Raw genomic sequence first — 24,576 nt, 5'->3', positions numbered from 1 at the left:
TTGCTCTTGCCTTCACAGCTGTTGGCCTCTCCAGCTGCCCAGAGCCTCCAGTTCCTGCCAACGGGCTGAAGATTGGCGAGCGCTACCTGGTGAACGACGTCGTCTCCTTCCAGTGTGAGCCAGGCTATGCCCTGCAGGTACTGAGCAGGGTCACACTGGCATCCAGCCTGGCACAGCCCCTCAGGAGCACCAAGGCCAACCCAGAACCCTGCTCTGCAAGATTCACCTGAACCCACCTCCCTGAGCACCACAGCCAAACCAGCCTTAAACACAGCCAGGCTGGGTGACTCCAGCACCTCCCTGGGCAGCTCATTCCACTCCCTGACCACTCTCTGCATGAAAAACTTCTTCCTGATGTCCAACCTAAACCTCCCCAGCCTCAGCTTGAGGCCATTCCCCCTTGTTCTGGCTCCAGTTCCCTGTGAGCAGAGCCCAGCAGCAGCCTTTCCACTCAGCCTCTCCCTTCAGGTAGCTGTAGGCAGCAATGAGGTCTGCCCTCAGCCTCCTCTTCCTCACACTACCCATCCCCAGCTCCCTCAGTTGCTCCTCATCATATTTACTCTCCAGGCCCAGCAGAGCCCAGCAGCAGCCTCTCCACAATGTCCCTTCAGGTAGCTGCAGGGAGAGCAGAATGTTGGGCTTGATCTCCAGAGCTCTCCTCCAACCCCTTTCATTCTGTGACTCTCAGATGAGTGAGGAAGGACACTTTGGTGTTCCTGCCTGTTTGTACCTGGTCCTAACCCTTTTTACCCAGCCTCAGCTTGAGGCCATTCCTCCTTGCTCTGGTTCCAGTTCCCTGTGAGCAGAGCCCAGCAGCAGCCTCTCCACTCAGCCTCTCCCTTCAGGTAGCTGTAGACAGCAATGAGGTCTGTCCTCAGCCTCCTCTTCCTCACACTACCCATCCCCAGCTCCCTCAGTTGCTCCTCATCATATTTACTCTCCAGGCCCTTCCCCAGCTTTGGGACCTTGCTGGACCTGCTCCAGCATCTCCACAGCTCTCTTGTACTGCAGTGCCCAAAACTGAACACACCACTCGAGCTGTGGCCTCACCAGAGCTGAGCCCAAGGGCACAATCACCTCCCTGCTCCTGCTGGCTACAGCAGTTTTAATCCCAGCCAGGATGCCATTGGCCTTCTTGGCTGCCTGGGCACACTGCTGGCTCGCACTCAGCTGCCTGGGCACACTGCTGGCTGACACTCAGCACCCTGGGCACGCTGCTGGCTCGCACTCAGCTGCCTGGGCACACTGCTGGCTCACACTCAGCTGTCTGGGCACACTGCTGGCTCACACTCAGCACCCTGGGCACACTGCTGGCTCACACTCAGCTGCCTGGGCACACTGCTGGCTCACACTCAGCTGCTTGGGCACACTGCTGGCTCGCACTCAGCACCCTGGGCACACTGCTGGCTCGCACTCAGCACCCTGGGCACACTGCTGGCTCGCACTCAGCTGCCTGGGCACACTGCTGGCTCGCACTCAGCTGCCTGGGCACACTGCTGGCTCACACTCAGCACCCTGGGCACACTGCTGGCTCACACTCAGCTCCTGTCCATTACAACCCTCAGGTCCCTTTCTGCCAGCAGCTCTTCAGCCACACTGCCCCAAGCCTGTAGCATTGCTTGGGGTTGTTGTGACCCAAGTGCAGGACCCCAGCAGAAAGGGTGGGAACAGACCCCTGGGGATACAAGGAGACCCTCCAAACCTTGTGACTCTCCAACCTTGTGTCTTGTTCTCTTCTGCAGGGCCACTCACACATCTCCTGCATGCCAGGCACTGTCCGCCGCTGGAATTACCCTCCGCCGCTCTGCATCGGTAGGACCTTGGTTCTCTGGCCCCTAGCAGCTGTTGATGGCACTTCTCTAACATAAACCCAGCAATCCAAAGGGCTGTGAATGTGCAGCTCTCTGAGGAAGAGTGTGGAGAAGGGGAAAAAAAAGCAAAGCAGATTTGCTACAGGAGGCAGTTCCACAGAGCAGGTCCCCGTGGGCTGTGCAGGATGCCTGAGCTTGAGTGCTTCAAGTGTGGCTGCAGCACCAACTGCAGCATCCAACCCAATGGGCTTCAGCCAAGCATCACTCAAAGGGGCCAAGCTCAAACTTAGTTGATGCAGAAAGCAGGTTGAGTTTGGGGGCTGAGGAATTGTTTTCCCATCTTGAGGAAAGGTCTGCACTTTTATACCACTGAGAATGCATCTTCAACTGGAGCCTGCTTGCAGAATCCCTGCAGGGTGAGGGTTGGAAGGGACCTCTGGAGATCATCCAGTCCAGCCCTCCCTGCTCCAGCAGGGCACCCACAGCAGCTTGCCCAGGATCACAATGTCCAGAAGAGGTTGGAAGCTCTGCAGAGGAGGAGACTCCACAACCTCTCTGGGCAGCTTGCTGCAGGCCTCCATCACCCTCACACCAAAGGAGTTTCTCCTTATGGATCCTCCTGGGTTCCAGTTTGTGCCCACTCCCCCTTTGTCCTGTCACTGGGCACCACTGACAAGAGCTTAGCCCCATCCTCTTGCCTCCCACCCTTTAGCTCTTGCTGAGCATTGCTCACATCCCCTTTGGGCTGCTTTTCTCCAGCCCCCTCTTTACCCTTCCAGCATCCCCAAACTGCACCACTTGATGCCTTGCTGCCCCCACTTTGGTCTCTAGAAGGTCTTATGTCACCAGCAAAGAGCCAGGTCACTTCTCAAGCCATCTGATTGTGCCTGACCCACCCTGAGGAATAGGGCTGGGATGTTTTAGGCCCTGAGAGGAAAGACCAGGGGCAGTGAATTCCCCCCCTCTGAGAGAAGCAAGCCCCAGGGGAAGAGGCACAGAGGTGAAGGGAGCTTGGTGCAGCTTTTTCTGGGTGGTTTTCAGTGTTCTGCTCCCAGCAGTTTGAAATGTTTTAATATTCATACTGCACTCTTTACAGCTTGGAGGGAGACATTTATGCATTTAATAGCTTTAGTTAACAGCTCTTTCAGGCTCCTGCTGTTCAAGCTTACATCATTTTGCTTTAAGGTAATTAGAAGAGCTAACAGTTCTTTCATCTGATGATCTGCAGGCCAGGAGTAAACCCAGAGACACTGCCAGCAGAATGACTGAGCTGAAGGACTTCTGCCCATGGGAGCTGCTCTGAAGGAAAGCAGAAGCCCTTCAGCTCAGCTCTGGGGTTGGGGGATCCCAGTCTGGAGGAGGATCTGGATGTGATCATGCAGCTGGGGTGATCATCATCTGCCTGTGGGTGATCATCATCAAGCTGGAGTGATTGTCATCTGGCTGGTGTTGATCATCATCTGGCTGGGGTGATCATCTTGATGGGATGATCATCATCTTACTCAGATGATCATCTGGCTGGTGTTGATCATCATCTGGCTGGGGTAATCATCATCTTGATGGCATAGTCATCATCTGGCTGGTGGTGATCATTATGTGGCTGGGGTGATCATCATCTTGATGGCATAGTCATCATCTGGCTGGTGGTGATCATCATCTGGCTGGGGTGATCATCATCTTGATGGCATAGTCATCATCTGGCTGGTGGTGATCATCATCTGGCTGGGGTGATCATCATCTTGATGGCATAGTCATCATCTGTCTGATGGTGACCATCATCTGGCTGGTGTTGATCATCATCAGCCTGGGATGATCATCATTTGGCTGGTGGTGATCATCATCTAGATGGCATAGTCATCATCTGGCTGGTGATGATTATTAGCTGGCTGGTGGTGATTATTAGCTGGCTGGAGTGATCATCTGTCTGATGGTGGTCATCATCTGGTGGTGGTGATCATCATCAGCCTGGGGTGATCATGCTGCTGATGTTCAGCTGAGCAACTACAAGTATCATTTTCATTTAACCAGCCTGGGCCACCCAGTTCAGCAGGGTTTTGCCTGGCTGAGCTGTTCCTGCTGGCACCCAAGCTTTGGTTGTATCTGAACCCTGTCTAGAGGTGGCTGCTGGCCCCCAGCAACCCAAGCTTTGGTTCTATCAAATCCCTGTCCAGAGGTGGCTGCTGGCCCACAGCAACCCAAGCTTTGGTTCTATCAAATCCCTGTCCAGAGGTGGCTGCTGGCTCATAGCAACCCAAGCTTTGGTTCTATCAAATCCCTGTCCAGAGGTGGTTTCTGTCCCCACAGCAACCCAAGCTTTGGTTCTATCAAATCCCTGTCCAGAGGTGGTTTCTGTCCCCACAGCAACCCAAGCTTTGGTTCTATCAAATCCCTGTCCAGAAGTGGTTTCTGTCCCCACAGCAACCCAAGCTTTGGTTCTATCAAATCCCTGTCCAGAAGTGGTTTCTGTCCCCACAGCAACCCAAACTTTGGTTGTATCTGAGCCCTGTCCAGAGGTGGTTTCTGTCCCCACAGCAACCCAAGCTTTGGTTGTTCCCTCCTGCTTGAGGAACAGCTTCTCTGGTGAAGCATGGTGATTTTCTTTTGGTCTACTTCATCCAGATACTTGACTTGATAAATAATTTAGAAGGAGCTCTATTAAAGAGCCATTAAGAGGGGGAAAAGAGCAAGAGGAATCTTCTGAGAGAAGCCTTGGTAGGAGCAAGGCTACACAGAATGAGGTGTCAGAGAAAGGGAATCTGCCCCTTCATTGTCAGGAGGTGTTAGGAGTGCAGCTGGGTGTGCTCAGCTGGGTGGTGCTGCTGTAACAAGGCAGAGGTGACCCAGCTAAGCCTGAGGAGATGCTGCCTCTGCTTGGATTTCAGGTCCTGCCTGCTGTGGACAGATGATCTGCAGGTGGCTTGGTGGTGGGGCATTGACTGCAGGCAGTCTGCAAACAGCCTGCCCTGGATTGAGCAGTAGTTGCCCAGAGGCTGACAAGTGGAGCAGTGAACCAGGAAAAGGAGTGGAGGGAAAACAGGAGCAGGCTGCTGCTTCACAGCCTGCTTTGTGAGGTGGTTAAGAGTTGCAGTAGGTGCTGGATGTGTCCGGGGGTAGGTCACTGTGTCTGCCTCACCCCTGGCAGCAGGGCTGTGCCTCTCCCACTGTGGCTGCCACAGGCTTTCATCTCCAGAGGGCAGGAGAAAGGCTGAGGTGTCAGGAATGTGATCCTGCAATGCCTGGCAAGCTTTGTGCTGCTCCATAGCAGGCTTCTCCTTTTTCTCTTCCTGCCTGCTGATGTCTGCGTGTAGAACGCTGCTGGCTGGGCATGGCAGAGTCACAGACTGCCCTGGGCTGGCAGGGACCCCCAAAGGGCATCTTGGCCAACCCTCCTGCAGGCAGCAGGGACACCTCCAACTGGAGCAGGCTGCCCAGGGCCACCTCAAGGCTGGTCTTGAATGTCTCTAGGGATGGGGCCTCAGCCACAGCTCTGGGCAACCTGTTGCAGTGTTTCACCACCCTCACTGCTCAGAGCTTCCTCCTGATGCCCAACCTAACTCTGCCCTGCTCCACTTCCAAACCCTTGCCTCTCATCCCATCCCCACAGGCCCTTCTGAGCAGTCCCTCCTCAGCCTGTCTCCAGGTCCCTTGCAGATACTGAAATGCAGCTCTTAGGTCTTCCTGGAGCCTTCTCCTCTCCGGGCTGAACAGCCCCAACCTGACCATGACTCAGACTCCTAAGTAACCCTGACCATAAACACTGTTGATTTTCCAGCCCAGTGTGGAGGAACAGCAGAAGAGATGGAAGGAGTGCTCCTGAGTCCAGGATTCCCAGGAAATTACCCAAGCAACCTGGACTGCACGTGGAGGATATTGCTGCCAGTGGGATTTGGTGAGACTCAGATTGCCTCAGGCTCCAGGGGACCCTCCAAGGGCATCTTGCACAGCTCCCCCCTGCAGTCAACAGGGACATTTCCCACGAGATCAGGCTTGGGAGCCCCTCCTGTGGACTCAGGTTTCTGGGGTGCAGGTTTCTGCAGATGACACCAAGGTAGGAGCAGCTGTGGAGCTGTTGGAGGGTAGCAGAGCCCTGCAGAGGGACCTGGCCAGGCTGGATGGGTGGGCAGAGGCCAAGGGGATGAGACTGAAGGCCAAGTGCAGGGTTCTGTGCTTTGGCCACAGCAACCCCAAGCAGCACTACAGGCTGGGGCCAGAGTGGCTGAGAGCAGCCAGGCAGAGAGGGAGCTGGGGGTGCTGGGAGAGAGGAGCTGCAGTGGAGGCAGCAGTGCCCAGGTGGGCAGCAGAGCCAATGGCATCCTGGGCTGGCTGAGGAGCAGTGTGGGCAGCAGGACAAGGGAGGTTCTTGTGCCCCTGTGCTCAGCACTGCTCAGGCCACCCCTGCAGTGCTGTGTCCAGTTCTGGGCTCCTCCATTGCAGAGAGATGTTGAGGTGCTGGAAGGTGTCTGGAGAAGGGCAACAAAGCTGGGGAGGGGCCTGGAGCACAGCCCTGTGAGGAGAGGCTGAGGGAGCTGGGGGTGTGCAGCCTGCAGCAGAGGAGGCTCAGGGCAGAGCTCATTGCTGCCTGCAGCTGCCTGCAGGGAGGCTGTAGCCAGGTGGGGTTGGGCTCTGCTGCCAGGCAGCCAGCAAGAAAAGAAGGGGACACAGCCTGAAGCTGTGCCAGGGCAGGTTGAGGTTGGATGTTAAGAGGAAGTTGTTGTCAGAGAGAGTGATTGGCACTGGAATGGGCTGCCCAGGGAGGTGGTGGAGTGGCTGTGGCTGGAGGTGTTGAAGCCAAGCCTGGCTGGGGCACTCAGTGCCATGGTGTGGTTGGTTGGGCAGGGCTGGGTGCTAGGTTGGGCTGGCTGAGCTTGGAGCTCTCTTCCAACCTGCTTGATCCTATGATTCTATGAGGGCTGCTGTGTTCCTGCATCACCTTTTACCTTGCCTATGCCTGTCTGTAACTGAGTAGACTTTACCTACCTGCTTGTACCTTGAGCCGAGCTCTAAATGTAAGCTTCACTCAACTCCCAGAACCAGCTGAGCCTAGCCTGGGGCCACTTCCAAAGCATGGAAGGGGGCAGGGGAACACTTCACTTGAAACCATCCCAGGGCAGGCTCTTCATTCCTCTTCTGCAGGTGCTCACATCCAGTTCCTGAACTTCTCCACTGAGCCCAACCACGACTACGTGGAGATCCGCAACGGCCCCCACGACACCAGCGCCGTCATCGGCCGCTTCAGCGGCGCCGACCTGCCTGGCTCCCTGCTCTCCACCTCCCATGAGACCACTGTCTACTTCCACAGCGACCACTCCCAGAACAAACCTGGCTTCAAGCTGGAGTACCAAGGTGAGGAGCATCCCAGCAGCGAGATGAGGTGTTGGATCTGTTGGAAGGGTAGCAGAGCCCTGCAGAGGGACCTGGCCGGGCTGGATGGGTGGGCAGAGGCCAAGGGGATGAGATTGAACAAGGTCAAGGGCAGGGTTCTGCACTTTGGCCACAACAACCCCAAGCAGTGCTATAGGCTGGGGACTGAGTGGCTGAGAGCAGCCAGGAGGAAAGGGACCTGGGGGTACTGATAGATAGTAAGCTGAAGATGAGGCAGCAGTGTGCCCAGGTGGCCAAGAGAGCCAATGGCATCCTGGGCTGCATCAGGAACAGTGTGGCCAGCAGGACAAGGGAGGTTATTCTGCCCCTGTACTCAGCACTGGTCACACCTTGAGTGCTGTGTCCAGTTCTGGGCTCCTCAATTCAAAAAAGATGTTGAGGTGCTGGAACGTGTCCAGAGAAGGGCAACAAAGCTGGTGAGGGGCCTGGAGCACAAACCCTATGAGGAGAGGCTGAGGGAGCTGGGGGTGTTTAGCCTGGAGAAGAGGAGGCTCAGGGGTGTTCTTATTACTGTCTACAACTACCTAAAGGGGCATTGTAGCCAGGTGGGTGGTGGCCTCTTCTGCCAGGCAACCAGCAATAGAACAAGGGGACACAGTCTCAAGTTGTGCCAGGGTAGGTACAGGCTGGATGTTAGGAGGAAGTTCTTCCCAGAGAGAGTGATTGGCATTGGAATGGGCTGCCCAGGGAGGTGGTGGAGGCACTGTCCTTGGGGGTCTTCAAGCAAAGCCTGGATGAGGCACTTGGTGCCATGGTCTGGTTGATTGGTTAGGGCTGGGTGCTAGGTTGGACTGGATGAGCTTGGAGGTCTCTTCCAACCTGCTTGATTCTATGATTCTATGATGCCAGCAAGGCTGGCGAGATGCTGGCACAGGTCGCCCAGGGAGGTCGGAGGTGCTCCTGTCCCTTGCAGGTGCTCAGTTCCAGGTTGGATGGTGGAGACATCATCCCTGCAGGTGTTCAAGAAAAGACTGGATGAGGTACTTAGTGCCACGAGAAGCTCCTAGCCAAGCTGGCAGCTCGTGGTTTGGGCAGATTCACTCTGTGCTGGATCAAGAACTGGCTGGAGGAAGTTCTTCCCAGAGAGAGTGATTGGCATTGGAATGGAATGCCCAGGGAGGTGGTGGAGGCATCATCCCTGGGGGTGTTCAAGACCAGGCTGATGTGAAGCCCTGAGCAACCTGTTCTAGTGGGAGGTGTCCCTGCCTATGGTAGAGGGGGTGGAACTGGTTGAGCTTTGAGGTCCATTCCAACCCAAACCGTTCTGGTTCTATAAGTTTCCACAAGGAAGGTGATGAGACACTGGGAGAGGTTCTCCAGAGCTTTTCCTGAGGCACCAACCCTGGAGACATTCAAGATCAGACTTGATGTGGTCCCTTCCAACCCAAACCATTCTAGAAGTTTCCACAAGGGAGGTGCTGAGACAATCTTTGATCCCATTCTGTGCTTCTGTGCTCCACAACCTCCCTGGGCAACCTGTGCCAGTGTCTCACCACCCTCAACCTGTGCCAGTGTCTCACCACCCTCACTGCAAACAACTTCTTCCTAACATCCAGTTTCAGTCTCCCCTCTGCCACTTCAAACCCATTCTTCCTCGTGGCATTCCCAGACCTTGTCAATAGTCCCTCCCCAGGCCTCCTAGAGCCCCCTTCAGATCCTGCAAGGCCACTCCAAGCTCTCCTGGAAGCCTTCTCCTCTCCAGGCTGCACAGCCCCAACTCTCTCAGCCTGTGCTCAGAGCAGAGCTGCTGCAGCCCTCTCAGCATCTTGGTGGCCTCCTCTGGACTGGCTCCAACACTTCCATGTCCTGCTTGTGTGGGGTGTGAGGAGAGCAGAGCCAAGGGGCAGAATCCCCTCCCTTGCCCTGTGCCCACACTGCTCTTGCTGCAGCCCAGCACAGGGTTGTGTCTGGGCTGCACTCACACTGCAGGCTCACACTGAGCTTTGCATCAGCCCAAACCTCTCAGGTCCTTTTCCTCAGGGATCATCAAGTCCAACCATTAACCTCACTCTATGAAGTTCACCCCAGAACCATATCCCCAGATGCCACATCTCAATGACCTTTAAACACACCTCCCACCAGCCCTGGTTGCTCAAGGGCTCATCCAGCCTGGCCTTGAACACCTCCAGGGAGGAGGCAGCCACAGCCTCTCTGTGCAGCCTGTGCCAGTCTCTGCCCCCCCTCAGTGCAAAGAATTTCTGCCTAATCTCCAGTCTAAATTTGCCCTCCTCAGACTTCAGTCCATTCCCTCCCATCCTGTCCCAACAAGCCCTGCTAAAAAGTCCCCTCCTGACTTCCTTGTAATCCAGGTGAGGTCTCAGGAGAGCAGAGCAGAGATCTTTAAGGTCCCTTCCTACCTAAACCACGCTGTGAAACAGAACAAATCCTGTCCCCAGGTGCTGAGGGTCAGAGCAGGCTCCATGGTTGCTGCTGTTGTGTGGAATTAATTCCCTGAGGACTTAACACCTTTCCACTCGTTAGGATTAGGTGAAGGCCATGCTTAATCCTTGCAGCTGGGATCTTGTCCCCCTTGGGCAAACAAGAAATGTTCCTGGAGTGCTTTGTGCCAGTGAAATGCCTTGGAATTAATCCAGCCAGGTTCACTTAGACCTTGGCTCACGTGGAAAGAGTCCTCAGCAGGCAGGAGTCTGCTCTGGAATTGTGCAACTGCTTTTGACATCTCAGCTGAAGCCTGAGCTGCTTCTGCTGAGGCTGCTGTGGGCAGTTGGGTGATAAGGAAGTAGCCAAATAGGCTAACAAGGGGCCTGGTGTGGATACCTGGGATCAGAGAGAATCAAAAGATGCCCTCAGCACAGCTGCTGGAGAGGTTGGGGGAGTGGAGGTGCCTGCCTTTACCCAGCTGGAGTCCTTAGGCACCTCTCTGCTTCAGAATGTGTTGTCCTCTGAGCAGCAGCTGCCTCAGGCTCTGACCCCAGAGGGGTGAGGCACTTAAATGCTCCTTCTCTTGGTGGATTTGCTGCTCTTTGAAAGTGCTGAACTGGATCTGCCCTGGTGAAAGAGAACCTGAACCTTCCAGAGAAGCACAGAAATGGTTTGGTTGGCAAAGCCCTTGAAGATCCTTGAGTCCAACCATTTGCATTGCTGTCTGCAGCTGCCTGCAGGGAGGCTGTAGCCAGGTGGGGTTGGGCTCTGCTGCCAGGCAGCCAGGGACAGAAGAAGGGGACACAGCCTCAAGCTGTGCCAGGGCAGGTTGAGGCTGGATGTGAGGAGGAAGCTCCTGGCAGAGAGAGTGATTGGCATTGGAATGGGCTGCCCAGGGAGGTGGTGGAGTGGCTGTGGCTGGAGGTGTTGCAGCCAAGCCTGGCTGGGGCACTTAGTGCCATGGTCTGGTTGACTGGCTAGGGCTGGGTGCTAGGTTGTGCTGGCTGAGCTTGGAGCTCTCTTCCAACCTGCTTGATTCTGTGATTCTGTGGTTTTGGAACACCTCCAAATGATGGCAACTCCACCACCTCCCTGGGCAGCCTGCTCCAAAGCCTGAGCACTCTTGAAGAGGAATTGCTCCTCCTGTGCAAGCTGCATCTGCCCTGCTGCAACTTGAGGCCATCTCCTCTTGTCTCATTGCTTCTTCCTTGGCAGGAGAGATCAAGCCCAACCTATTTCCAGCCTCCTTCCAGGGAGCTGCAGAGAGGTGTTGGGCTGATGGTTGCACTCAATGACCTTGGAGGTCTTTTCCAGCCCAAACAATTCCCTGGTTTTCTGATTTCTCCTTCCTTTTTCCTTCCAGCCTACGAGCTGCAGGAGTGCCCTGACCCTGAGCCTTTTGCCAATGGTGTTGTGAGAGGAGCAGGCTACAACGTTGGCCAGTCCATCTCTTTTGAGTGTCTCCCTGGCTACCAGCTGATTGGCCACCCAGTCCTGACCTGTCAGCATGGCACCAACAGGAACTGGGACCACCCATTGCCCAGGTGTGAAGGTATGGCCTTGGGGTCACCTTGAGAAGCATCTCTGGGGAGGGAGAAGGCTTCAGCTCTCCCTTCTGGTCTCGAGTTGTTCTGTAGTTGGGGCTGCTCTGGAAAGAGAAGCATCACTGGAAGCAGGCTGGGATTGTGCTCTTGGGATGAAGCTTCAAACCCTGAGGTGCTGAGCAGGCTCTCAGTAGGCTGAGGTTCAGATATCTTCTGTGAACAGGTCACAACAGGAATAGCTAAGGGGTGAGAAGCTGAGGTCATTTACCTGCAGCTGAGCAAGGCCTTTGGCACTGCCCCACACCACATGCTGCTCTCCAAGCTGCTGACACCTGGGTTTGAGGGGAGGACCACTGGGTGGATAAAGAAGTGGCTTGATGGCTGCACCCACAGAGTGGCTGCCAATGGCTCCATGGCCAAGTGCAGGCCAGTGATAAGTGGAGTCCCTCAGGGATCAGTCCTGGGACCAGTCTTGTTCAGCATCTCTGTCAGTGCCATGCACAGAGGCACTGAGTGCAGCCTCAGCAGGTTTGCTGCCCACACCAAGCTGTGTGGTGCAGCAGCCAGGCTGGAGGGCAGGGACCCATTCAGAGGGACCTGGGCAGGCTGCAGAGGTGGGCACAAGCCAAGCTCAGGAGGGTCAACGAGACCAAGGGCAAGGTCCTGCAGCTGGGTGGAGGCAATGCCAAGCACAGATCCAGGCTGGGCAGTGAGAGGCTGGAGAGCAGCCCTGAGGAGAGGGACTTGGGGGTGCTGCTGGAGGAGAAGCTCCACAGGAGCCAGCAGTGTGCACTTGCAGCCCAGAAAGCCAAGCAGAGCCTGGGCTGCAGCAGCAGAAGTGTGGCCAGCAGGGCCAGGGAGGGGATTCTGCCCCTCTGCTGTGCTCTGCTGAGACCCCACCTGGAGTCCTGCATCCAGCTCTGGAGCCCCTGGGACAAGAGGGCTGTGGAGATGCTGGAGAGTGTCCAGAGCAGGGCCAGGAGGATGCTCAGAGGCTGCAGCAGCTCTGCTGTGAGCACAGCCTGAAAGAGTTGGGGCTGTGCAGGCTGGAGCAGAAGAGGCTCCCAGGGGACCTTCTTGTGGCCTGCCAGGATCTGAAGGGGGCTCCAAAAAAGCTGGGGAGGGACTTTTGAGGCTGTGAGGGAGTGTCAGGAGTGGGGGGAATGGAGCAAAGGTGGAGGTGGGGAGAGTGAGGCTGGAGGTGATGAGGAAGTTGTTGAGCAGGAGAGTGGTGAGAGGCTGGAATGGGTTGCCCAGGGAGGTGGTTGAGGCCCCATGGCTGGAGGTGTTTGAGGCCAGGCTGGCTGAGGCTGTGTGCAGCCTGCTCTAGGGTAGGGTGTCCCTGGGCATGGCAGGGGGGTTGGAACTGGCTGCTCCTTGTGCTCCCTTCCAACCCTGACTGATTCTGTGATCCTATATCCCAGCCTAGCACAAGCAAATGTTCTGAGCAGCTCCAGACCAAGCTGTGTCCTTGGGGCTGTTTGAATCTCCTGCCCTGGGCGAGGACAATCTGCAGCTGCCTGCTGATGCCAGTGGGAGCTCTGCAGTGCAGTGTGATTGTCATCAGCCTTATTCTCTGGCTTCTTCCTACAGCAGCATTCATCTGCCCTTGATTTGGCACTGCTAAATAAAAGCACTCCCTGGCCATGCATCTCTAGCAGCTCTCAGGGTGGGAATGTTGTGTCCCTCTTCAGTGTGGCAGTGGTGGCATCTCCAAAATGATCCAGAGGGGAGTTCTTCAGTAGCCTTGCATGTTCCCATTCCTGAAGACCACACATGCTAGGAGGCCCTTACAAGCTGCAGGATCTAAGCACTGAAGCTCAAATGTCAAATCCTCTTTCCAAACCCCCAGCAGGGCTCTTTCAGCCTTTGGCCCAATGGCCTGAGTTTGGTGTGGTTGACTTTAGCAGGTTTTCAGATGCACCTTTGAGAAGTTCAAGGCTGCTTAGTGAAGCTTTCCCACCACACTTCCCAGGAGCTCTGACCTTTCTGCCAGCCTCTTCACAGCATTTGGTCTGCAAGAGCTGTGCACTGGAGGGGAGGGGAGAGAGGGAGAGGTGATATTTATCCTCTTCCTGAGCCTTAAATCCTTGAACTCAGGAGAGCTCAAAGCACAAAGCAGCAGATCCTCAGCTGCTCTATCCCTGACCCCAGCAGGGCACCAGAGGTGTGTGTGTTGGAGAACTCTCCTCTGCTCATCTGGGTGCTGCTGGTAGGGTGGGGGGGTGCTGGTAGCAGGATTATGCCTCCCTCCACCCCAGGCATCAGCTCTGCCATCTACAACCACCCAATTCTTCCTGCTTTATTGTGTTTTGAGTAGCTTTGCAGCCCTTCTGGTGGCAGAGAAGGGTGAGGGGTTAGGCACATTCTGGACCATTTGCTGGGTTTTCATCCTTGTGCCCCTCTGGTGAGCTGCAGCTGCTGTTAAAAGTCAGCTCAGAACTTTGCTTTTCCAGCTTTTTTTTTCCCCTTGAATAGTTCCTTTTCTTTCTCCCCCTTTTTTTTTTTGCACAGCAGCAAGCAGGGAGGATTGGCAGCCTTAGGCTAACCACCTCACCTCTCCTCTGCAGGTCACCACTGAAAGCCCTTCTAATTAAAAGAGAGGCTGTAATTCCTAAGTGAGTGCACAGAGGCCAAGGTCTCCAGCATGGCTCCAGGGAGTTGTTTTGGCAGTCATCAGCAGGCTGCCTGCTGCTTTGCAGGGCAGAGAGAGACTTGGCCCTAAAGGTTCCTTGGGTCTTTGTTCCAGCAGATGGGTGTCTGGAGTTCTATCCACACACAGGTGCTCTCCTCAGCTTGGCAGAGCAGAGCAGAGCAGGAGCCAGGCCCTCACCTCACATCTGGCACATCAGGTCAGGGTGCTGGGAGTCTGTGGGGCTGCCCCCATGCAGGAAAGCAGCAGAGTGTCCAGCACAGAGCCTGCATGAGGGAGTTGTGCTGGCAGGGAGGATGCCTTGCTCTAAGGCAGCTGTGTGCCCTCTGGGGCAGAGCTGGCTCAGGCAGGTGGCAGTGCCTGTGCTTGCCTCTGTGCCTTCAGATGCTGCAGGTTACCAGGAACACTCTGCAGATGTTGGCATCAAAATTCCATGCCAGGGAGGCCCAGAAGCTGCTGCTTGTGTGTGGGACTTTCACCCCAGGGACCTGCTGTAGCTGTCCTGCATCTCCTTCAGCAGCTTGACAGATTGCATTAGGTTGGAAGGGACCCTCAAAGGTCATCCTGTCCAACCTCCCTGCAGTCAGCAGGGACATCTCCAGCTAGATCAGGCTACCCAGAACCACATCAAGCCTAACCTTGACCCACAGCCCTGGGCAGCCTGTTGCAGTGTTTCACCACCCTCATTGTGCAGGACTTCCTCTTGATGTCCAACCTAAATCTCCCCTGCTCCAGTTTCAAACCACTGCCTCTCATCCTATCACCCCAAGCCCTTCTAAGCAGTCCCTCCCCAGCCTTCCTGTAGGTCTTCTTCAGACATTGAAATGCAGCTCTAAGGTCTCCCTGGAGCCTTCTGTTCTCCAGGCTGAACATCCCCCAGTTCTTTCAGCCTGTCCTCGCAGGAGAGGTGCTCCAACCCTTCTCCATCCAGGCATCTTCCTCTCTCTCTTTTTCACTGCCTGTTTCTACTCACCTCTCTTTAGTTAGTGAGTTCATTTGATCCTGGAAGATCCCTGGTGCAAGAGAACTGTCATCCTGATTAATGGATTGGATGCTGCTGTCATACAAATCACTTCCCCCTGCTCAGATGTTCTCAGCTCTAAGGCAGCTGCTGAGCAGTTCTGGTCCAGGCTCTGCTGGCTGAACAAGTGGACAGATTTGCCCACAGGGGTGAGCTCCTCAGGAGCTGGATTTTCCATGCATGGGTGCAGACAGCTGGTGAAGCCCAAAGACTCTTAGCAGGGCTTGAGAGAGAGAGAGTTTATTTGCACACCTGGCTTCACATCTGCACTGAGCAGGCTCCTCGCAGCTCTGAAGCACTTCAGAAATGTATTGTGGTGGAATTGAGTTGAAAATGTTGGCTGAGGTTCTGGCAGGCAGGATTTAGTCAAGGGCAGGGCTGGAGCCTCCTGTGCCTTTGCTGTCTTTCTACCAGAGAGGAAGGAAGGAAGGGCTGTGAGGATGATGAGGGGAGTGGAGCACTGCCTGATGATGAGAGGCTGAAGGACCTGGGGCTGCTTAGTCTGGAGGAGAGAAGACTGAGAGGGGATTGAATCAATGTCTGTAACTATCTGAGGGCTGGGGGTCAGGAGGGGGGGACAGGCTCTGCTCACTGCTCCCTAGGACAAGACAAGCAGCAGTGGATGGAAGCTGCAGCACAGGAGGTTCCAGCTCAGCACAAGGGGGAACTTCTTGCCTGGAAGGGTCCCAGAGCCCTGGCACAGGCTGCCCAGAGAGGCTGTGGAGTCTCCTTGTGTGGAGCCTTTCCAAGCCTGTCTGGATGTGTTCCTGTGTGCCCTGAGCTAGATAGTGTGGCCCTGCCCTGGCAGGGGAGTTAGAGTGGATGATCTCTCTGGGTCCCATCCAACCCCTAACCTCTGGTCCTGTGCAGGGGCTCAGTGAGGTCTTGTCCTGGGGGGTTGTTTCTTCACGAGGTCTGTGTTTCTTGTCTGCTTCCCTGCAGTGCCTTGTGGGGGGAACATCACCACCCAAAATGGTACAGTTTACTCTCCTGGCTTCCCCAACCAGTACCCCAATTCCCAGGACTGCACTTGGCTCCTGACAGTGCCTGTGGGCTATGGAATCCACCTCAACTTCACCTTGCTGCAGACGGAGCCCTACAACGATTTCATCACTGTGTGGTAGGTACAGCAGAGGTGGGAGGGCAGCAGGAGGATGCTTGTGCTGAGATCTGGAGCATCCCAGTGCTGTGGCTGGCGTCAGAGAGTGGGAGGAAGCATCCTCTAGTGCCACTGGGATGGGGATTTGGAGTTCTTTCAACTCCAGGTGCTTGGTAAAGGCTTTAGATTGAGAGCCAGGAGCTGCGAGGGGCTGGCGAAACAGGGAACGCCTCCAAACAGTTCCTGCTGTGGGCAGGGAAGGGAATGGTCCCGCTGGTGGGCACCACTGCTGGCACTGCCAGGTGATGGCCACGTCCTGCTTCGGGTCTGCAGAGCCATCTGCACAGCAGCCCTTAGCTTGCGCGCAGCTTCCGCGCCCCTTGCAGCTCACTCGGAGCTGTCCCACCCTTAGCCAGGCAGCAGCAGCACCCCCCAGGCCCTGTTGCTCTTCCTGCCCATCGATGGCTGCCACCGGCAGCAGGCAGAAGTGAAGCTCATCAGCCCCCTGCAGCGCCTGGAGTGAGCAGCCGCTGCTGCACTGCTTTGTCACAGCCCCCGGGAGCAGGAGCTGAGCTGCAGGGGGGATGCAGAGCTGCAGGGGGGATGCAGAGCTGCAAGGGGGATGCAGAGCTGCAGGGGAGATGCAGAGCTGCAGGGGGGATGCAGAGCTGCAGGGGGGGATGCAGAGCTGCAGGGGGGGATGCAGAGCTGCAGGGGGGGATGCAGAGCTGCAGGGGGGGATGCAGAGCTGCAGGGGGGATGCAGAGCTGCAGGGGGGGATGCAGAGCTGCAGCGGGGATGCAGAGCATCAGCCCAGCTGGGATGGGTCAGCCTTGGGTGACTGAGCCCCACCGGTCCTGCTGCCTGCTGTCACCAGCCTGTGCCTTCAGCTCCCGGATTCTCTGCTGAATGGAAGAAGGAACTTTGCTCAGCAGGGGTTTCACAGAGGGCAGCTTCTGAGTGGCTCTTGGGGGGGCTTCATCTGAAGCTGGCTTCACTTGAAATGAATCTTGCTCAGACTGGTGGGGCAGGAGTTGCTTTTTGCCTCTGATTTCTCTGATGGGCATTTTCATGAGGCTCTTTTGGGGTTGTTTCTCCCTCCCCCACACCCTTTTGCTCTCTTATCTGTGGCTGCCTGGCTATGGCTAGAGGCCAGATGAAGGGAAATTGGTAAATTATTTCCATTTGCCAACATCCTCTCTGGGTTTGCCTTTTGCAATCAGAGCTCCTCAGCCTTACCACCCCAGCTGGTCTCCCTTACAGAGAGACAAGAGCAATGGCATCTTCCCAGCTTCAGCCAGCCAAGGGAGCACAGAAAGATGCACTGACCAAAGAGTTTGTGGCCAAAGTCCAGAGCTTTGCAAGTCAATATCTGGCTTGTAAAAACCTCTCAGCGTTTGCTGTGCCAGCAGAGAGTAAAACTCCTTTGGAAAAGTGGCCCTGATGCTGCAGCTTCTGCACTTCACAATGAAGTTCAATCTCATAGCTGTCGACTGGGTGAGCACTGAGCTGCTAGAAGAGCTTGCAGTGGTTACAGTGGAGTGAGGAAGGGACTTGGGGATCCAGATCATGATTCCCAGGAAGCTGCTGAGACTGTGGTCTGGAGGTAGAGAAGAGAGGAGAAGTCAGGAAGAGCATGGAGGAGCTGCTGTGCCTGCAGTGTTGCCTGGGGGTTAAGGACATGTGGTAATGCTCTTCCCTTGTCTGTCTGCCACGATTTTAGGGATGGGCCACAGCAAACAGCCCCACAGCTGGGTGTGTTCACTGGCAACTCTGCCAAGAAGTCAGCCCAGAGCTCTTCCAACCAGGTCCTGCTGAAGTTCCACAGCGACGCAGCCAACGGAGGCATTTTTGCCATCTCTTTCTACGGTCTGTAACCTGCTCTGGAGCTGCTGAGGGCATGTGGGGGGCAGGGCTCAGCTGCTTCTGGGCAGGTCTGCTTGTGGAGGGGGGAGGAAAACCAAACCAACACAAACCTACACTATGGCTTCCCCCAGAGAGCTTAGTTTTACAGGGCTAAGACTGAAAGGCTCCTCTGCAGCTGGTGGTGGCTAAAACACCTCCAGCCACAGCCACTCCACCACCTCCCTGGGCAGCCCATTCCAATGCCAATCACTCTCTCTGACAACAGCTTCCTCCTAACATCCAGCCTGAACCTGCCCTGGCACAGCTTGAGGCTCTGTCCCCTTCTTCTGTTGCTGCTTGCCTGGCAGCAGAGCCCAACCCCACCTGGCTACAGCCTCCCTGCAGGCAGCTGCAGGCAGCAATGAGCTCTGCCCTGAGCCTGAGGTGGTGGAGTGGCTGTGGCTGGAGGTGTTGAAGCCAAGCCTGGCTGGGGCACTTAGTGCCATGGTGTGGTTGGTTGGGCAGGGCTGGGTGCTAGATTGTGCTGGCTGAGCTTGGAGCTCTCTTCCAACCTGCCTGATTCTGTGATTCTATTTAACCTCAAGCTGGGCTGCCTGCTTCTGGAGGTGTCTATTCCACCTCAGATGCTGGGATGTCTGCTTCTAGAGGTGTCTATTCCACCTCAGATGCTGGGCTGCCTGCTTCTGGAGGTGTCTATTTCACCCCATAACAGTGTGCCTGCTTCTGGAGGTATTTCACCTCAGTAGGGCTGCTTCCAGCACTGCCAACCCTGCTATGGTGAGAAGCTCTGCACCTCCTGGAGTCAGTAAGAATTAATATCCAGTGGCAGCTTGAGCTCCAGTATCTTAAATTAAAGGGCTGATATAAATTTTAGAGCAAGTTATGCTTGTCCAGGGTCAGGTGCAAGGGGAGCAAAGATGCTGAGAAGTGCTGAGCAAATAGCAGAAAATGTCTCTCATTAATATTCATGGAGTTCCCAGCACCATATTTCCACTTTAACTGTGCCCAAAGCTCTCCTCTGCTTCATCTGCCCAAGCAGCCCAATGCTGCAGCCCTCCACACTCACCTACATGGAAGCAGGAGGTTTGGTTTAGCTCTTTCTTAGCTGCTCTTCCATATTTTGTTTTTCCTAGTGGGAATCTTGCTGCTTGCAGTGCATTTGGTGAGCTGTGAGGAGCTGATTCTGCTCAGCTGCTGCACTTAGAATCAGAGAATGGGTTAGGTTGGAAGGGATCTCAAAGCTCAGCCAGTTCCAGCCCCCCCTGCCATAAGCAGGGACAGCTCCCACTAGAGCAGGTTGCTCAAGGCCTCATCCAACCTGGTCTTGAGCAGCTCCAGGGAGGTTATGGAGCACAGAAGCACCCAATGTGATCAAAGACTCTTCTGTGCCTGACCTGATTCCACTGAGGTCAGCAAGGCTCACAGACTGCTTGGAATTGGAAGGCAGCCCTGAAGGGCATCTTGGCCAACCCCCTGCAGGCAGCAGGGACACCTCCAGCTAGAGCAGGCTGCCCAGGGCCACAGCAAGGCTGCTCTCTAGGCACTAAAGCTCAGCAGCATCCAAGTGCTCCTGGCAGCTTTGCCAGAGCCTTCCAAGCAGGAGCTTCTCCCATCCTTACCCAAGGCTTGGCCATGTCTTTGCAGAGGGCTCAAATGTTTCTGGAGTGGGAGTCTTCATCCAGATGCTTTCCTCCTCCCTCGTCCCAAACAGTTCCTTTCTTCCTTCCTCATCCCAAGCTCTCCCAGTTACTCTCTTTCTGCCTCATCCCAAACTCTCACAAACAGTTCCTTTCCTCCTCTCTCATCCCAAACTCTCCCAACACTTTCCTCCTCCCTCCTCCCAAACTCTTCCAAACAGTTCCTTTCTTTCTCCCACATCCCAAACTCTCCCAACAATTAATTTCCTCCTCCTTCACCCCAAACTCTCCCAACAGTTCCTTTCCTCCTCCCTCATCCCAAACCACCTAAACAGTTCCTTTCCTCCTCCTTCACCCCAAACTCTCCCAAACCACCTAAACAGTTCCTTTCCTCCTCCCTCATCCCAAACTCTCCCAAACAGTTCCTTTCCTCCTCCCTCATCCCAAACCACCTAAACAGTTCCTTTCCTCCTCCTTCACCCCAACTCTCCCAGTTACTCCATTCCCTCCTTGCCTATCTCTTCCCAAGGACCTGGATGTAAGGCCATAGGACTGCTGGCCCACAGGCACCTGAATGTGAGCCTGAAGTGTGCCCTTGTGGCCAGGAAACCTGAGGGCATCCCTGGGGTGGGTTGGAAGGGCTGTGGTTAGTAGGTCCAGAGAGGCTCTCTTGCCACTGTATTCTGCCCTAATGAGGCTACATCTGGAATATTGTGTCCAGTTTTGGGCTCCTCAGGTCAAGAAGGACCTCAGGGGACTGCTTGAAAGAGTCCAGCCCAGAGCCTTGAAGCTGCTGCAGGCAGTGGAGCACCTCCTGTGGGGCCAGGCTGAGGGAGCTGGGAGCAGAGGAGCCTGAGGACTGCCCTCAGTGCTGTGATAAAGATGTGCAGGGCAGGAGCCAGGCTCTGCTCAGGGGTGTCCAAGGACAGCACAAGGGGCACTGGGGGCAAGCTGGAGCAGAGGAGGTGCCATGGGAACAGGAGGGAAAACTTTGTCCCTGTGAGGGTGCAGAGCCCTGGAGCAGGCTGCCCAGAGAGGTTGTGGAGCCTCCTTCCCTGGAGTCATTCCAAACCCTCCTGGATGTGTTCCTGTGTGATTCTGCTCTGGGTGCTCCTGCTCTGACAAGGGGTTTGGTCTTGGATGACCTTTGGAGGTCCCTTCCAGCCCCTAAGATCCTATGGTTGTGTGATGGCTGTGACTGCTTTCACCCCCAGCTCACCATCTCCTGCTCTGCCTTTGCTCTTTCAGCCTACCAGCTCGTCAGATGTCAGCCTCCCACCATGGTTCCCAACGCAGAAATCATCACTGAGAATGAAGAATTTAACATAGGTAGCCTCTCCTGCTCCCCCCAGCCCTCCTCCAGCCCCCCCAGCTGCTGGGAATGCCCCCAGGAGGGGGGGGTCTGCCTCTGCCCCTCTCTGTGTCTGCCTCTGCCCCTCTCTGTGTCTGCCTCTGCCCCTCTCTGTGTCTGCCTCTGCCCCTCTCTGTGTCTGCCTCTGCCCCTCTCTGTGTCTGCCTCTGCCCCTCTCTCTGTGTCTGCCTCTGCCCCTCTCTGTGTCTGCCTCTGCCCCTCTCTCTTTGTCTGCCTCTGCCCCTCTCTGTGTCTGCCTCTGCCCCTCTCTGTGTCTGCCTCTGCCCCTCTCTGTGTCTGCCTCTGCCCCTCTCTCTGTGTCTGCCTCTGCCCCTCTCTCTGTGTCTGCCTCTGCCCCTCTCTCAGTGTCTGCCTCTGCCCCTCTCTGTGTCTGCCTCTGTCCCTCTCAGTGTGTCTGCCTCTGCCCCTCTCTCTGTGTCTGCCTCTGCCCCTCTCTCTGTGTCTGCCTCTGCCCCTCTCTCTGTGTCTGCCTCTGTCCCTCTCTGTGTCTGCCTCTGCCCCTCTCTCTGTGTCTGCCTCTGCCCCTCTCTGTGTCTGCCTCTGCCCCTCTCTCTGTCTGCCTCTGCCCCTCTCTCTGTGTCTGCCTCTGCCCCTCTCTGTGTCTTTCTCTACCCTTTTTGTTCCTTTCTCTACCCCTTTTGCTTCTGCTCTACCCCTCCTATTTCTGCCTCTGCCCCTCTTATTTCTGCACATTCATGCCAGGTCTCCATGGCAGAGGCACAGTCAAGAGGTCTCTGCCCCCACCATGGTGCCCTCTTCCCCTGGCACACTTCAGCCTTCGAGCTGATCCTTCCCTGGGCCACAGAGGTTTTCTCTCCCTGCCTGCAGGTGACATAGTGAGGTACAGATGCCTGCCAGGCTTCACCTTGATTGGAAATGAGATCCTGACCTGCAAACTGGGCACTCATCTCCAGTTTGAAGGACCTCCACCCACCTGTGAAGGTAAAGCTGGGGGCACACAGTGTGGCAGCTTGCCCAGGGGAGGGAGCAAAGTGGATGGCAGCTCAGGGAGGTCTCCTTGCACGTAATTCATCTTGGGGGTTGCTTCTCAGATGTCCAAGGTCCCAGCAGTGCAGAATCACCCCTCAGGACCTCCTGAGGAGGGTAGTGAGAGACATCTGTGCAGGGAAAGGCACAGACCCCCTGACCCACCTCACAGCAGGGCACCTTGGCTGGGCACTAGAGGCCAGCAGCAGGCACCAGTGGGAGGTTTGCTCGGGTGGCTTAGTGCTGGGAAATGCCAGGGGAAGCTCCTCCACCTCTTGCTGGCTCTGGGGACTTTGTGGGGTCTCCACACCGTTGTTGAGGGGGGGTTGCCTCCTGTCTGGGAGCTACTGGTGGGAGTCCAACAGAGGCTTCCAGGATGCTGAAGGGAATAGAACATCTCTGTGAGGAGCAAAGGTTGAGAACCTTGGAGGTGGTGAGCCTGGAGATGAGCAGCCCCAGAGGGGATCTGAGCAGTGCTCAGCAAGAGATAAAGGGGGGAGGGGGACAAGAGGATGGGGTCAGGCTCTTACCAGTGGTGCCCAGTGGTAGGACAGGGGGCAGTGGGCACAAACTGGAACCCAGGAGGTGTCACCTAAACTTAAGGAGAAACTGGTTTGGTGTGAGGGTGCTGGAGGCCTGCAGCAGGCTGCCCTGAGGGGTTGCAGAGTCTCCTCCTCTGCAGAGCTGCCAACCCCATTGGCCATTGTGATCCAGTGCTGAAGCAGGGAGGGTTGGACTGGATAGGTTGGACAGGCTGATCTTGGAGGTCTCTTCCAACCTGATTGACTCCGTGGATGATCTCCAGAGGTCACTTCTGCCCCTCACCATGCTGGGATCCTGTTGGATACTGCCCACACTTGACTTAACCCCCAAACCCTCTTTCCAGGAAGGCACTTGCAGGTTGCAGAGAGGCTGAGCAGAGCTGCAGCTGTGCCCCAGCCTCTGCCTGCCTGCATTTGTGGAGTCATTTCAGCAGTCCCCCAAGCATCCTTCCCCAGCGAGGTGTGGAGGGGAGGAGAAGTGCTCTGCCGGTTGGCACAGTGATCCATCAGCAGCCAAAGGAGGAGCAGGCTCCTCCAGCCAGGCAACCCTGCCAGCAGCAGCTCCCCCAGCAGTGCCAGGGGCTCTATTCCACAGGAGCAGCATGCAGAGCCCCGAGCAGGCTGCCTTGTCCACCTTGCTGCTGCTCAGGAGGCATCCCAGAGATGTTTCCCTGCTGCATTGTTGCCTTATTTATCCTCTGGGTTCCTGCTGCTGCTGCCTTTGCACTCCAGCAGTGATGATTTCATCTCCTTCCTTCCCTCCTAGCTGAACATCTTCACCATGTAATGGGATCGTTTTCCAGAGCTTTTATTCTCTCTGAACCAGCCTGAACTGAAGCAGAGGAGGGGAGGGGGTGGGGGAGGAGGTCATGCAGTCATTTACTGATGGTTCTTAGCCTGAGGTGGGGATGGGAAGGGACTGCTTGGGTTGCATCTGACCACCAATTTATAGAGGTCAGAAAATCACTGATGGGATTAAGGGTGGGGAAAGGAGACACTGATCTTTTTGGAGCCTTCTGCAAGTCCAACATTGGCTCTGGGCTATGGAGAAACAAAAATCTCCTCCTTTTTAGGGTGGGTTTTTTTTTTTGCCTTCTCTTCTGGGGTGCTTTTGCTGCTCTTTTCCTTCAGCATTTTCAACTGGATTGGATCTTTCCAGCAGCTGCATAAAGATCTCCTCTTTTTGGGGATTCTTTTACTCATTCTCTGTCTTTGCCTCCTCTTCTGGAGTGAATTTGCTGCTCTTCTTCTTCATTTTCAACTGGATTGGATCTTTCCAGCAGCTGAATAAAGATCTCCTCTTTTTTAGGCTCCTTTTACTCATTCTCTGTCTTTGCCTCCTCTTCTGGGGTGGTTTTGCTGCTCTTTTCCCTCCAGATCCAGCATTTTCAGCTGGATTTGGTATTTCCAGCAGCTGGATGGGGCATAGTGGTTAGAGAAAGGAATTGGAGTTGTTTAGTGTTGAGCAAAGGAGGCTGAGGGCAGAGCTCATTGCTCTCTACAGCTCCCTGGAAGGAGGCTGCAGTGAGGTGGGGTTGGGCTCTTCTCCCTAGTGTCAGGTTGATAGAATGAGAGGAAATGGCCTCAAGTTGCATCAGGAGAGGTTTAGGTTGGAGATTAGGAGCAAATTCTTTGCTGCAAGAGTGGTCAGGGGTTGGCACAGGCTGCCCAGGGAGGGTGGTGGAGTCCCCCATCCCTGGAGGGGTTCCAGAAAGCTGTGGCCATGGCACTTGGGGACAGGGTTTGATGGCTGTGGTGATGCTGGGTTGCTGCTTGGACTGGATGTTCACAGAAGGCTTTGCCAACCCAAACAGTGCCATGATTCTTATGCCCTGCTTAACAGCTCTGTGGGTGACCTGGGCTGAGCCTGTAGTTCCTTCCAACCCAAGTGAGGAAGTTGGAGATCAGCCTGGAGAAGAGAAGACCTTGGAGTGGTCTTCCAGGATCTGAAGGGGGGCTACAGGAGGGCTGGGGAGGGACTATTGACAAGGTCTGGGAATGGCAGGAGGAGGAGGAATGGGTTGGAAGTGGCAGAGGGGAGATTGAAAGTGGATGTTAGGAAGAAGTTGTTTGCAGTGAGGGTGGTGAGAGACTGGCACAGGGTGAGGATGCTGAGACCCTGGCACAGGTTTCCCAGGGAGGTTGTGGAGCACAGAAGCACCCAATGTGATCAAAGATCACATTGGGTGCTTCTGTGCTCCACAACCTCCCTGGAGATGCTCAAGACCAGGTTGGATGAGGCCTTGAGTGTGTTCTAGTGGGAGGTGTCCCTGCCTATGG

At 55.6% G+C, this 24,576-nt stretch overlaps 1 protein-coding gene across 1 annotated transcript in view; it reads left to right on the top strand.

Moving 5' to 3' along the window:
- The window catches only part of CSMD2 (CUB and Sushi multiple domains 2), a 439,963-nt gene that overhangs the window by 359,419 nt on the left and 55,968 nt on the right, over positions 1-24,576 (top strand). The window contains exons 39-47 of the mRNA XM_064172682.1: positions 19-137; positions 1,743-1,812; positions 5,584-5,700; positions 6,945-7,154; positions 10,939-11,127; positions 15,736-15,913; positions 17,616-17,761; positions 20,644-20,724; positions 21,596-21,709. Of these exons, the coding sequence (XP_064028752.1) occupies positions 19-137; positions 1,743-1,812; positions 5,584-5,700; positions 6,945-7,154; positions 10,939-11,127; positions 15,736-15,913; positions 17,616-17,761; positions 20,644-20,724; positions 21,596-21,709 (1,224 nt within the window). The remainder of the gene's footprint in view (positions 1-18; positions 138-1,742; positions 1,813-5,583; positions 5,701-6,944; positions 7,155-10,938; positions 11,128-15,735; positions 15,914-17,615; positions 17,762-20,643; positions 20,725-21,595; positions 21,710-24,576) is intronic.

This window comes from Pogoniulus pusillus, chromosome 37 (genome assembly GCF_015220805.1).
Source record: "Pogoniulus pusillus isolate bPogPus1 chromosome 37, bPogPus1.pri, whole genome shotgun sequence".
NCBI lineage: Eukaryota > Metazoa > Chordata > Aves > Piciformes > Lybiidae > Pogoniulus > Pogoniulus pusillus.
The sequence above is the reverse complement of the archived record's forward strand: the minus strand, read 5'-3'. Positions and strand labels throughout refer to the sequence as shown.